Genomic DNA, 12,227 nt, shown 5'->3' on the forward strand with positions numbered 1-12,227 from the left:
ACGTCAAAGACGGAAGGAAGAAAAAAAACATTCAGACAAAAGACAAAGAAGCATGTCCGCTCTGTAGAACAGGACAAAACAGAGGCAAGTGACACTTCAGAGAAGGAACTATCACTAAACGTGCTGACTGTAGCTGGGGATTCGCATGGCTACTGGGTCTCACCCTTGCTAGAGGGGCAGCCTGTGCGAATGCAGATCGATACCGGGGCAGCAGTATCTCTTATGTCAGAGACAGTCTACAAAAAGACATTAAAGCACCTTCCACTTCAGCCAGCTAACCTAGCGTTAAAGACATATACCGGTGAAAGAGTAACCGTGAGAGGTATCACTGAGGTCACAGTTCAGTTGAATGGACAAACTAGGAAGTTACCACTCTACCCCTCCCTACTGGGACGTTCGTGGATGGAGAGAATAAAATTAGACTGGTCATCAGTCTACATGATGTCACACAATGATCCAGGCTTACCCGCCATCTTAAAGAAACATGCAGAAATCTTTAATGGAGAACTGGGTAGCATGAAAGATATTACTGTGAAGCTTCGTATTAAGCAGGATAGCAAACCCAAGTTCATGAAGGCACGACCCGTACCTTATGCCATCAGACCAAAAGTCGAGGCTGACTTAGAAGCCCTAGTTGAAAGCGGAGTACTAGAACCAGTCAGCGTGAGTGAATGGGCAACACCCATCGTACCAGTGCTCAAGAAAGGGGGTGGAGTTAGGATATGTGGAGATTTGATATGTGGAGATTTTAAAGTAACTGTTAACCCTGTATTGTCAGTGGAGCAATATCCACTTCCCCATATTGATGATTTGTTTGCGGGACTTGCTGGGGGCCAGAAGTTTAGCACAATTGACCTCTGTCAAGCCTACCTGCAAATGCATGTGGATGAACAGTCACGAGAAATGCTGACTATTGTGATGCACAAGGGCCTATTTAGGTATCGTCGACTTCCTTTCGGAATTACATCAGCTCCAGCGCTTTTCCAACATGCTATGGACCAGATCCTTAGTGGATTGCCTGGAGTCCAGTGCTACTTAGATGATATCTTAGTTACTGGGTGTGATGACCCAGACCATCTGCGTAACTTGGACGCAACGCTACAGAGACTGAGGGATTATGGACTCAGAGTTCGCAGGGATAAATGCGATTTTTTTCAGGCATCAGTTGAGTACCTCGGTCATGTGATCGATGCCACAGGCCTTCACAAGGCACCGTCCAAGACCAAGGCAATTGTGGATGCCCCAGCACCTGAAAATATCAGCCAGCTGTGTTCTTTTCTAGGGTTACTGAACTACTATGGATGGTTCATACCAAACCTAGCCTCGATGCTGAGGCCGCTGCATTGGTTGCTATGTAAAGACAAGTGGGAATGGACTAACAAGTGCCAGGAGGCGTTCATGACAGCAAAGGACACGCTCCTGAAGTCAGAGGCTTTGACGCATTTTAATCCTTCATTACCAATACAGTTAGCTTGTGATGCATCGTCATATGGTGTGGGAGCGGTCGTTTCTCATATCATGCCAAACGGAGGAGAAGCCGATAGCATTCGCATCTAGGACTTTGAACAGAACTGAAACTAACTACGCCCAAATAGAACGAGAAGCACTGAGCATCGTTTTTGGCGTTCGCAAGTTTCACCAATATTTGTACGGGAGACAGTTCACCCTACTAACAGATCACCGCCCTCTCACGACCATCTTCGGGCCACATACAGGGATTCCGTTACTTGCTGCGAGCAGAATGTAAAGGTGGCTGCTGCTGTTGTCTGCACACACCTTTGACATTAGATATCGCAAGTCTAACCTGCACGGCAACGCCGACGGTCTTTCCAGGTTGCCACTGCCTGTCACCAAGCCTATGACGAGTAGCATGGACATTTGCTATTTTAGGCAGGTGGAGAACGCGCCTGTTACTTCGACACAGGTCCGACGAAACACCAGAAACGACCCAGTGTTGTCTGCAGTGCTGGACATTATCGTCAGGGGCAAGCTTGACAGCGATGACCCAAACCTGAAACCATATCTCTTAAGGAGAAACGAACTGTCGGTGCAGTCTGGACGTTTGCTGTGGGGGAGGAGAGTGGTTATTCCACCATCGTTACGGAAACCAGTGTTACAGCAACTACACTCCGGACACTGCGGAATGGTTCGTATGAAAGAAATAGCGAGGAGCTACTTCTGGTGGCCGGGTATGGTTGGACAGATTGAGGACAAAGCTAAAACCTGTTCCTCATGTCAGAGAGTTCGTAATGTGCCACAGCTTGCACCTCTTCACCCCTGGGACTTTCCGGAGGAAGCATGGCACCGCATTCATATAGACTTTGCAGGTCCATTTGAGGAGAGAATGTTCCTGGTGGCTGTTGACGCGCACAGTAAGTGGCCAGAGGTTGTTATAATGAGGTCCACCACCGCTGAGAAGACGATCGAGAAGTTAAGTGAGGTGTTCAGCCGATTTGGATCTCCGATGCAACTTGTCTCAGACAACGGTCCACAGTGGGTGTCACAAGAAATGGCTACATTCCTGCAGGTAAATGGCGTACAACATATCAGGGCTGCAGCATACCACCCTGCGACCAATGGTCTAGCTGAGAGGTTTGTTCAGACCATGAAACACTCTCTAAAGGCATCGCAAGGCCAGGGAATGCTTCATCAGCGCCTGAATAGTTTCCTGTTGAGTTACAGGAACACACCACATGCGACCACAAAAGCATCACCTGCCACTCTACTGCTCAAAAGAGAGCTACGAACCAACTTCGACCTGCTGAAACCGCCAAAGGTGAAAGACGTGGTACAGTATCAGCAGGACAAGCAGATCAAGCAACGTGAACAACGCTCCAAAGATAGAGTCTTCAGCCCAGGTGAACATGTGTTGGCACGGAACTACAGTGGTGGACCTAAGTGGGTTCCTGCTACTGTCATTGCACAGACTGGTCCAGTATCCTACACTGCACAGACACCCGAGGACACACCGATCAGCTTCTACGAAGTGCAGCAACACCCACTGAACCACCAACAGCAGTTTATCTGCCATTGGGTGACGCTGTGGGTCATCCGCCTTCTACACCGAGAGGCTCAACTTCTGAGGAAGCAGCCGCTTCAGCCCCTATCTCATCAGCAAGGGAGACCTGTATACAGGCACCCCAGCCACCTACACCTGTGGTGACGTCACCTGTGAGAGACAATGAACTGGAGAGCCAGGTTGACCGCCGGTATCCTACCAGAGAGCGGCGGGCCCCTATACGTTTGAACTTATAGTTCAGAGGCTTACCCTTTATCTGGGGCAGAATAATCCCCATGGGTATAGCTATGGTTGGAGGAAGTCTACCCTCACTCCCAGGTAACTGTGTTTTAAAAATGTTGTGGTTCTATTGGGACATCTAATGTAAGAGGGGAGGAGAAGTTGTGTATTTTGAATGTTGTATTTGAATTGTCCCACATAGCTTACCGTAGTTGTGATGTGCAATGCACTATGGGAAATAGAGTGCATTAAGTTTAAGAGATTCTTCTGGAAGTAATGCCTGTTAACTGAACTCTGTCTCCTGCGTACTCTTTTAATTGTTATTGAAGCAAGGTTAATAAACTCTTGAGATTTAACAGTCTTAAAGGAGCAGAGAGAGGAGGAGTTTAGGGAGGGAATGCCAGAGCTTAGGGCCAAGGCAGCTGAAGGCATAGCCGTCAATGGTGGAGCGAGTAAAATCGAGAATGCGTAAGAGGCCAAAATGAGAGGAGTGCAGAGATCTTAAAGGGTTGCAGGGATGGAGGAAGTTATGTTTTAGAAAGAATAACGGTCAAAAGCAGAGCGAGTCTGGCCTGCAAGTGATGAGACAGCGGGGCCAGCCATCCGCCTACTCCTGCTGCGATTTATGTTCTTACGTCAGTAATCGATTAGTGACGGCAGAACGCGCTTCCTATCCGGGAGCAAAGGTCAGCAAGAAGTCAGGTCAGGGGGAAAAAATGGCAACTCATGATTTCTGTACCAAATCTCATGATTGTTAAGATTTTGTCTCTTGATTTATGAGACAGTGGGGTTGGCAATACTGCTTTACCTAAGTTGGTGTCCAGCTTAAAACTTTTACGAACTAGGGATTTGCAGCACCGTGTTAAACTAATTGCAAGTACAGTTTTAATTAATTTTTAAAATACACTGTCAATGTTTTAAACTTAAACTGAGCGGTGAGGTGGTTGTCAGCCCAGGACCTGTTCCCAAACAGTGGGCCGGCGGATGTCCGGCTGGCTGGAAGCGGAAGTGCTGTGCGCTTGCTGGCTTCAGTGTGTGAGTGCGGACCGCCGGCATGTCGAATCCTTCTCCCAAAGCCCAGCCTTCTAACGCCACCAACCCGCGGGTCTACCTGGACGTGAAGATCGCAGGCGAGACAGGTAGGGCGGCCCGGCCCGGCCCGCGGTGAGAGATCGGCCTGGCCCGGCGCCTCAGTCTGTCCCTTTGTCTGTGGGTTATCGGGGTCTCCACTGCAGTCGCACCTTTTCCTTCTCAGCCCTTCAAGCAAACATAGTTTCTGTTTTCCTGATCTTGTGCTGAAGGTTCTGTGAGGATTCGAGAACATTCTGAATTGTGGAAGTTTCGAGAATCGTCTTGTGTTTTTCGAAGTCAAGCACGAACAGACCCTGATTGTTTATCACGTTGCTTTCAGCCACGTGCTTTCCCTCCTTATTAATTTTATAACTAATTGATTCTATCATGCACTTTCCCGATGGCAGGAACAGTTTGCGTGGTAACGGTGAGAAGGAATTGTGAGCACTTCAACGAGAACCATGATAATCCCTACTGGTTTCACCTCGACACTGATTTCCAGTGAATATTTGTCACACAGATTGATGGTGTGCTTGAGTAGGTCTTTCAGTATTGGGCGACTTCGCTGTCTCGGCGAGTTTATCTGCAGAACCATACAGACCGGGAAGGTCCCAGGTATGTGCTGAATCGCAGATTTCAGTAGGAGTGCTATAATTGGCTTCATTGCCTTTAGTGAGGAAGGAGGAGGGGTTTTGAGAGGGTAAGTAAGGAGAATTTGTTTCTACTGACAGGAGGACACACATTTAAGATAATTGGCAAAAGAACCAGGGGAAGATGAGATTTTTTTTTTTACACAGCGAGTTGTTATGATCTGGAATGCACTGCCTGAAAGGGTGGTGAAAGCAAATTCAATAGTAATTTTCAAAAGGGAGAAAGGGATAGACCGAGTAATTACTGGCCAGTTAGTCTAACCTCGGTGGTGGGCAAATTGTTGGAAAAAATTCAGAGGGGCAGTATTGTCATTTAGAAAGGCACGGATTAATCAAGGAAAGTCAGCGTGGATTTGTTAGGGGAAAGTCGTGTCTGACTAACTTGATTGCATTTTTTGAGGAGGTAACAAGGAGGGTTGATGAGGGTAGTGCGTTTTATCTAGTCTATATAGCGAGGCTTTTGACAAGGCCCCACATGGCAGACTGGTCAGTAAAGTAAAAGCCCATGGGATCCAAGGGAAAGTGGCAAGTTGGATCCAAAATTGGCTCCGTGGCAGGAAGCAAAGGATAATGGTTGACGGGTGTTTGTGATTGGAAGGCCGTTTCCAGTACGGTTCCACAGGGCTCAGTACTAGGATCCTTTTTCTGGTATGTATCAATGATTTAGACTTCAATGTAGGGGGCATGATTAAGAAGTTTGCAAATAATACAAAAATTGGCCGTGTGATTGATAGTGAGGAAGAAAGCTGTAGACTGCAGGAAGATATCAATGGACTGGGCAGAAAAGTGGCAAATGGAATTCATTCTGGAGAAGTGTGAGGGAATGTGCATTTGCGGAAGGGGTAACAAGGCAAGGAAATACACAATAAATAGTAGGATGCTGAGAAGTGTAGAGGAACAGAGGGACCTTGGAGTGCATGTCCATAGATTCCTGCAGGTAGCAGGACAGGTAGATAAGGTGATTAAGAAGGCATACAGGATCCTTTCCTTTGTTAGCTGAGGTGTAGAATATAACAGCAGGGAGGTTATGCTTGAATTGTATAAAACACTAGTTAGGCCACAGCTTAGAGTACTGTGTACAGTTCTGGTCACCACATTACAGGAAAGATGTGATTGCACTAGAGAACATGAGAAATAGGAGCAAGAGTAGGCCATTTGGCCCCTCGAGCCTGCTCCGCCATTCAATAAAATCATGGTTGATCTTCTACCTCAACTCTACTTTCCTGCACTATCCCCATATCCCTTGATTCCCTTAATATCCAAAAATCTATCGATCTCTGTCTTGAATATACTCAATGGCTGAGTCTCCACAGCCCTCTGGGGTAGAGAATTCCAAAGATTCACCACGCTCTGAGTGAAGAAATTTCTCCTCATCTCAGTCCTAAATGGCTGACCCCTTATTCTGAGACTGTGACCCCTGGTTCTAGACTCCCCAGCCAGGGGAAACAACCTCCCTGCATCTACCCTGTCAAGCTCTATAAGAATTTTGTATGTTTCAACAGGATCACCTCTCATTTTTCTAAATTCTAGAGAATATAGGCCTAGTCTACTCAATCTCTCCTTGTAGGACAATCCCCCCCATCCCAGGAATCAGTCTGGTGAACCTTTGTTGCACTCCCTCTATGGCAAGTATATCCTTCCTTAGGTAAGGAGACCAAAACTGTCCACAATACTCCAGGTGTGGTCTCACCAGGGCCCTATATAATTGCAGTAAGACGTCTTTACTCTTATACTCAAATCCTCATGTAATAAAGGCCAACATACCATTTGCTTTCTTAATTGCTGTACCTGCATGTTAACTTCCAGTGATTCGTGTACAAGGACACCCAGGTCCCTCTGAACACCAACACTTTCCATTCTCTCACCATTTAAAAAATACTCTGCTTTTCTATTTTTCCTACCAAAGTGGATAACTTCACATTTCTCCACAATACATTCAATTTGCCATGTTCTTGCCCACTCACTTAACTTGTCTGTATCCCCTTGAAGCCTCCTTGCATCCTCCTCACAACTCACATTCCCATCCAGCTTTGTATCATCAGCAAACTTGGATATATTACATTTGGCCCCCTCATCCAAATCATTGATATAGATTGTGAATAGCTGAGGCCCAAGCACTAATCCCTGCGGTACCCCACTAGTTACAGCCTGCCAACCCAAAAATGACCGTTTATTCCTACTCTCTGTTTTCTGTCCGTTAACCAATCCTCAATCCATGCTACAGGAAACTTTGTGCTATCCGGCACCGAGCTGTTGCCGTTCCCTCAAAACTGCCGGACACCAGCGTTCATGTTGAAGCATACGGAGCTTTTCATCTCCGTATCTGACAACAAACACTGTTGCTTAGTAACAGCTTCTAAACAGTCGGCCCGTACCTTGGAAGCATCTCTCTGAAGCTGTTGCTAAGCTACAGAGACTTTGCAGAGCCTGACTGTTGGGGTAAAAAAAAAGCCACAAGAAGAAAAAACCTAACAAAACGGCTCCTGATTTTTGCCGGTGGCTCGAGCTTGCCGGACATTTAGCCTCTGGATAACACAAAGTTTCCTGTAGTATATTACCCCCAATCCCATGAGCCCTAATTTTGTTTAATAACCTCTTGTGTGGCACCTTGTCGAATCCCATCTGAAAATCCAAATACACCACATCCACTGGTTCCCTCTTATCCTGCTAGTTGCAGCCTCAAAAAACTCTTAACAGATTCGTCAAACACAATTCCCTTTCATAAATCCATGTTGACTGCCCAATCCTATTATTATTTCTAGGTGCCGTTACCACGTCCTTAATAATAGATTCTAGCATTTTCCCTACTACAGGTAGACTACCCTTTATCCGGACTTCCGAAAACCGAAACCCTCTAAAAACCGAAGGTTTTTTCGTTCAGCGTAAGTCGTGCGTACGAACGAAAAAACCTTCGGTTTTTAGAGGGTTCCAGTTTTGGAAGTTCGGATAAAGGGTAAGTCGTGCGCACGACCCCCCGCCGGCCCCGACAACCGCCGACCCCCCCGCGGACCCCGCCGGCCCCGACAACCGCCGACCCCGCCAGCCCCGACAACCGCCAACCCCCCCGGCCCCGACAACTGCTGACCCCGACAACCGCCGACCCCCCCGGCCCCGACAACTGCCGACCCCGCCGGCCCCGACAACCGCCGACCCCCCCGCCGGCCCCGACAACCGCCGACTCCCCCCCCCGCGTACCCCGCCGGCCCCGACCCCCGCCGACCCCGACTGACTTACGCTGAGCGTCAGCGTAAGTCGTGCGCACGAACCCCCGCCGACCCACCTTCCGAAATCCGAAATTCTCCTTTATCCGAAACTCGGCTGGTCCCGAGGTTTTCGGATAAAGGATAGTCTACCTGTACTGGTGTCAGGCTAACTGGTCTGTAATTCCCCATTTTCTCTCTCCCTCCTTTCCTAAATAGTGGGGTTACATTTGCTACCTTCCAATCTGAGGGAACCGTTCTAGAGTCTGGAATTTTGGAAAATGACAACCAATGCATCCTCTATCTCTAGAGCCACCTCTTTAAAAACCCTAGGATGCGGCCATCAGGTCCTGGGGATTTATCGGCTTTCAATCCCATTCATTTCTCCAGTACTATTTTTTTTACTAATACTCATTTCTTTTCAGTTCCTCATTCTCGCTGGACCCTTGGTTCTCCACTATTTCCAGGAAGTTTTTAGCATTTTCTTCCATGAAGACATGCAAAGTATTTGTTTAATTTCTCTGCCATTTCCTTATTCCCCATTATAATTTCTCCTGTATCAGCCTGTAAGGGACCCACATTTACTTTCGCTAATCTTTTCCTTTTTACATACCTATAGAAGCTTTTACAGTCTGTTTTTATGTCTCTCGCTAGTTTACTCTCATCTTCTATTTTCCCTTTCTTTATCAATTTCTTGGTCCTCCTTTGCTGAATTCTAAAATCCTCCCAATCCTCAGGCTTACTACTCTTTTTGGCAACATTATAAGCCTCTTCCTTTGATCTAGAGAGGGCACAGAAGAGATTTACGAGGATGTTGTCAGGACTGGAGAATTATAGCTATGAGGAAAGATTGGATAGGCTGGGGTTGTTTTCTTTGGAACAGAGGAGGCTGAGGGGAGACTTGATTGAGGTGTATAAAATTGAGGGGCCTAGATAGGGTGGATAGGAAGGACCTATTTCCCCTAGCAGAGAGGTAGGGTAACCAGGGGGCATAGATTTAAAGTAATTGGTAGAAGGATTAGAGGGGAGTTGAGAACTTTTTTCACCGAGAGGGTGGTGGAACTCACTGCCTGAAAGGGTGGTAGAGGCAGAAACGCTCATCACATTTAAAAAGTACTTGGATATGCACTTGAAGTGCTGCAACCTACAAGACTACGGACCAAGAGCTGGAAAGTGGGATTAGGCTAGATAGCTTTTTTTCAGCCGGCACAGACATGATGTGTCGAATGGCCTCCTTCTGTGCCATAAATTTCTATGATTCTATGATACATACTTGAAAAAGAAAAAATGCAGGGCTATGGGATAAGTGCAGGGGAGTGGGACTAATTGTATAGCTCTTTCAAAAAGCAGGCCAAATGGCCACCTTCTGTGCCCTATGATTCGAACTGCCAGTCTCACTGCTGATCACTACTCAGTGTTTATAAACAGTTTGCATTTCTTCAGTACACTTCACATGCAAGAAAATGTCTTCTAGCAAGAGGACAAACCAATGGGTGTGGAACAGGAGGGGAAAAAAGAAAAAAAAATTGGGGTCAGTCAGGGGGTAGGGATCAAAAGGCATACCAAAGAGTTTTGAAGTCAAAAGCTGGGAGAGTGATCAAGCAGAGGGATCTGCCCAGGGAGTTCCAAAAGTCAGGAGTGACCAGGGCAACACTGGGTGAAGACAGGACGAGCTTGGTTGCAATACCCCTGCGGATGAAGTCTGACGAGGCTCACACGTGAATAACAATTTGGGAGAGGTACTGGTACACTATTCTACTATCAACAACATGCCAAGTAAACTTCTATCCTTGTACGTTATAGATGGGGAGATAGAATACACTGCAGCTGCGTGTTTTGTCCAGGCGAAGCATATTTCCCAAGCATCATATATTACTGTGGCGGCTGCAATAAAAGCAAAGTCTGTACATAAAATTTTGCTAGTTGCCTCCAGCTCCTTTTTAAGGTTTAATCATTTCAGTTAATTACACAGAGTACTGAAATCATGTATTTTCTAATATGCTATACAAACATTCATTGCTGTGGATACAGCAGCTGCTAGAAAGGGAAAATAATCAGCTAATGGTCTCCGAAGCCCTTTCCTTGGAATATTGATCTGCTCTGTTGTACAATTAAACTCCCAAGTGAAAGTGTGCAGCCTTCACACTAGCAAAGCTTTATTTTGAAGAGCCATACATCTTTTTTGAATATTTCAAATGGAATAGTTCTTGTGTATCCAGAATCTTAACTTTGTGATTAAATGTGCATGTAGCACTTCACAGAACAATGAGTTAGCATCATTCAAAATGCTTACTGATTCAGTCAGATAACATTGTGTCAGGAAATAGTTGCCAGTCAATAAACTGAAGGTCAAAAGAAAATGTATTTGGTTTCTCCTGATGAAAAATGGAAGGGTGCTTACTTTAGGAAAGGAAGAGGCGCTTGCTCCATTGTTGGCTCTACACATTAGTAGAAGCATCTTAAGACTGGCAGTTTTCTGCAAGGTGGAATCATTTTTAACTAGTTTGGCTTGGGCCCAAATCCAGTCATGCTTTTCAAGAGGGATGCCTGTATTTTCAAGTTTAAAAAAAATCATAATTTAATATTTTCAATCTATTAAACCATACAGGATCAGCCATGGTTCAGTGGTACTCTCTTGCCTCTGAGTCAGAAGGTTGTGGGTTCAAGTCCCACTCCAGGGACTTGAGCACAAAATCTAGGCTGACACTCCAGTACAGTACTGAGGGAGTCTTTCAGTAGAGACATTAAACCGAGGTCCTGTATGTCCTCTCGGTTGGATGTAAAAGATCCCATGGCACTATTTCGAAGAAGAGCCGAGGAGTTCTCCCCGGTGTCCTGGCCAACATTTATTCCTTAACTAACATCACTAAAAACAGATTCTCTGCTCATTATCTCGTTGCTGTTTGTGGGACCTTGCTGTGTGCAAATTGGCTGCTGCGTTTCCTACATCGCAACAGTAACTACAGTTAAAAATTTACTTAATTTGCTGTAAAGTCCTGAGGTCGTGAAAGGTGCTATATAAATACAAGTTCTTTCTATACTGAAAATATCAGTTCTTGTTTGAGTGTTTTTCTTGATAAGTGTGTCTCGAAGCCCAAGAGCTCTGTGAGTAAATGCATGGCATAGTTTAGTCCTGAGCTGTACAGAGCTGCAACATCCAGTTTTGATCACTGGCCTGTGCTGATTTAACTAATCTCTGTGAGAATAGTGGTAGAGGTACCACAACACAAAAGCAAAATACTGCGGCTGCTGGAAATCTGAAATAAAAACAGAAAATGCTGGAAATACTCAGCAGGTCAGGCAGCATCTGTGGAGCGAGAAACAGAGTTAACGTTTCAGGTCGATGACCCTTCGTCAGAACTGGAAAAGGCTGGAGATGGAACAAGTTTTTAAGCAGGGGCAGGGAAAGGGGGAGGGGAGGAAAGAACAAAAGGGAAGCTCTGTGATAGGATGGAAGGCAGGAGAGATTAAGAGACAATTAAGAGAGATCATGAGGTACCACAATTGGCTTCAACATCCTGAGCTTGGTACAGAAGAAATCAGCCAGGGTTTTTGTCCTTGATAGCTATCTGATAACCTCTGCTAGAAAGTGTACGCATGGACTGGCATTTGTTTAGCCTATTGGGGACCAAAAGCATAAAAATACGGGGTTCCAGGGGTGATACGAGAGGTCTGTGCAAAATTGCTTGGGGATGATTTAGAGAATCCAGTATCTCTGATTGGATAGGGTCACATGTTCCCCATGGAAAATTATATTTCTTTTAATACAAAGTATCTATTATGCTAAATTTGTTATTACAACAGAAGACACTGGAAAAACTCAGCAGGCCAGGCAACATCCATGGAGAGAGAAATAGAGTCAACGTTTCAGGTCAAAACCCTTCTTCAGAACTGAGAAAAAAAGGCAGGAAATGAAACAGATTAAAAGGCAGTTTGGGGGCTGGGAAATGCTATATTGTTACAGAAATATGTTTTCTTTTTCAGCCATTCATGGGTGTTGACAAAATAATTACAGATGAGAGGGTTGACAGGAATGTCAGACATAAATGAATTTTCATTTCAAAAATG

The 12,227-nt window shown here is 45.7% G+C and overlaps 2 protein-coding genes across 13 annotated transcripts in view; both read left to right on the forward strand.

Moving 5' to 3' along the window:
* rapgef2b (Rap guanine nucleotide exchange factor 2b) overlaps positions 1-12,227 on the forward strand; it is a 1,083,630-nt gene that overhangs the window by 823,697 nt on the left and 247,706 nt on the right. The gene's annotated exons all lie outside the window — the stretch shown is intronic.
* The window catches only part of ppid (peptidylprolyl isomerase D), a 54,091-nt gene continuing 46,081 nt past the window's right edge, over positions 4,218-12,227 (forward strand). The window contains exon 1 of one of the 2 annotated variants that reach the window (XM_086010710.1): positions 4,218-4,377. In XM_086010710.1, the coding sequence (XP_085866836.1) occupies positions 4,293-4,377 (85 nt within the window). In that variant the 5' untranslated portion in view covers positions 4,218-4,292. Of the gene's footprint in view, positions 4,378-4,437; positions 4,925-12,227 lie in introns of those variants that run through there. The other variant, XM_086010700.1, reaches the window with a different exon arrangement.

This window comes from Somniosus microcephalus, chromosome 2, assembly GCF_052327205.1.
Source record: "Somniosus microcephalus isolate GS21.2 chromosome 2, FLI_Smic_1.0, whole genome shotgun sequence".
NCBI lineage: Eukaryota > Metazoa > Chordata > Chondrichthyes > Squaliformes > Somniosidae > Somniosus > Somniosus microcephalus.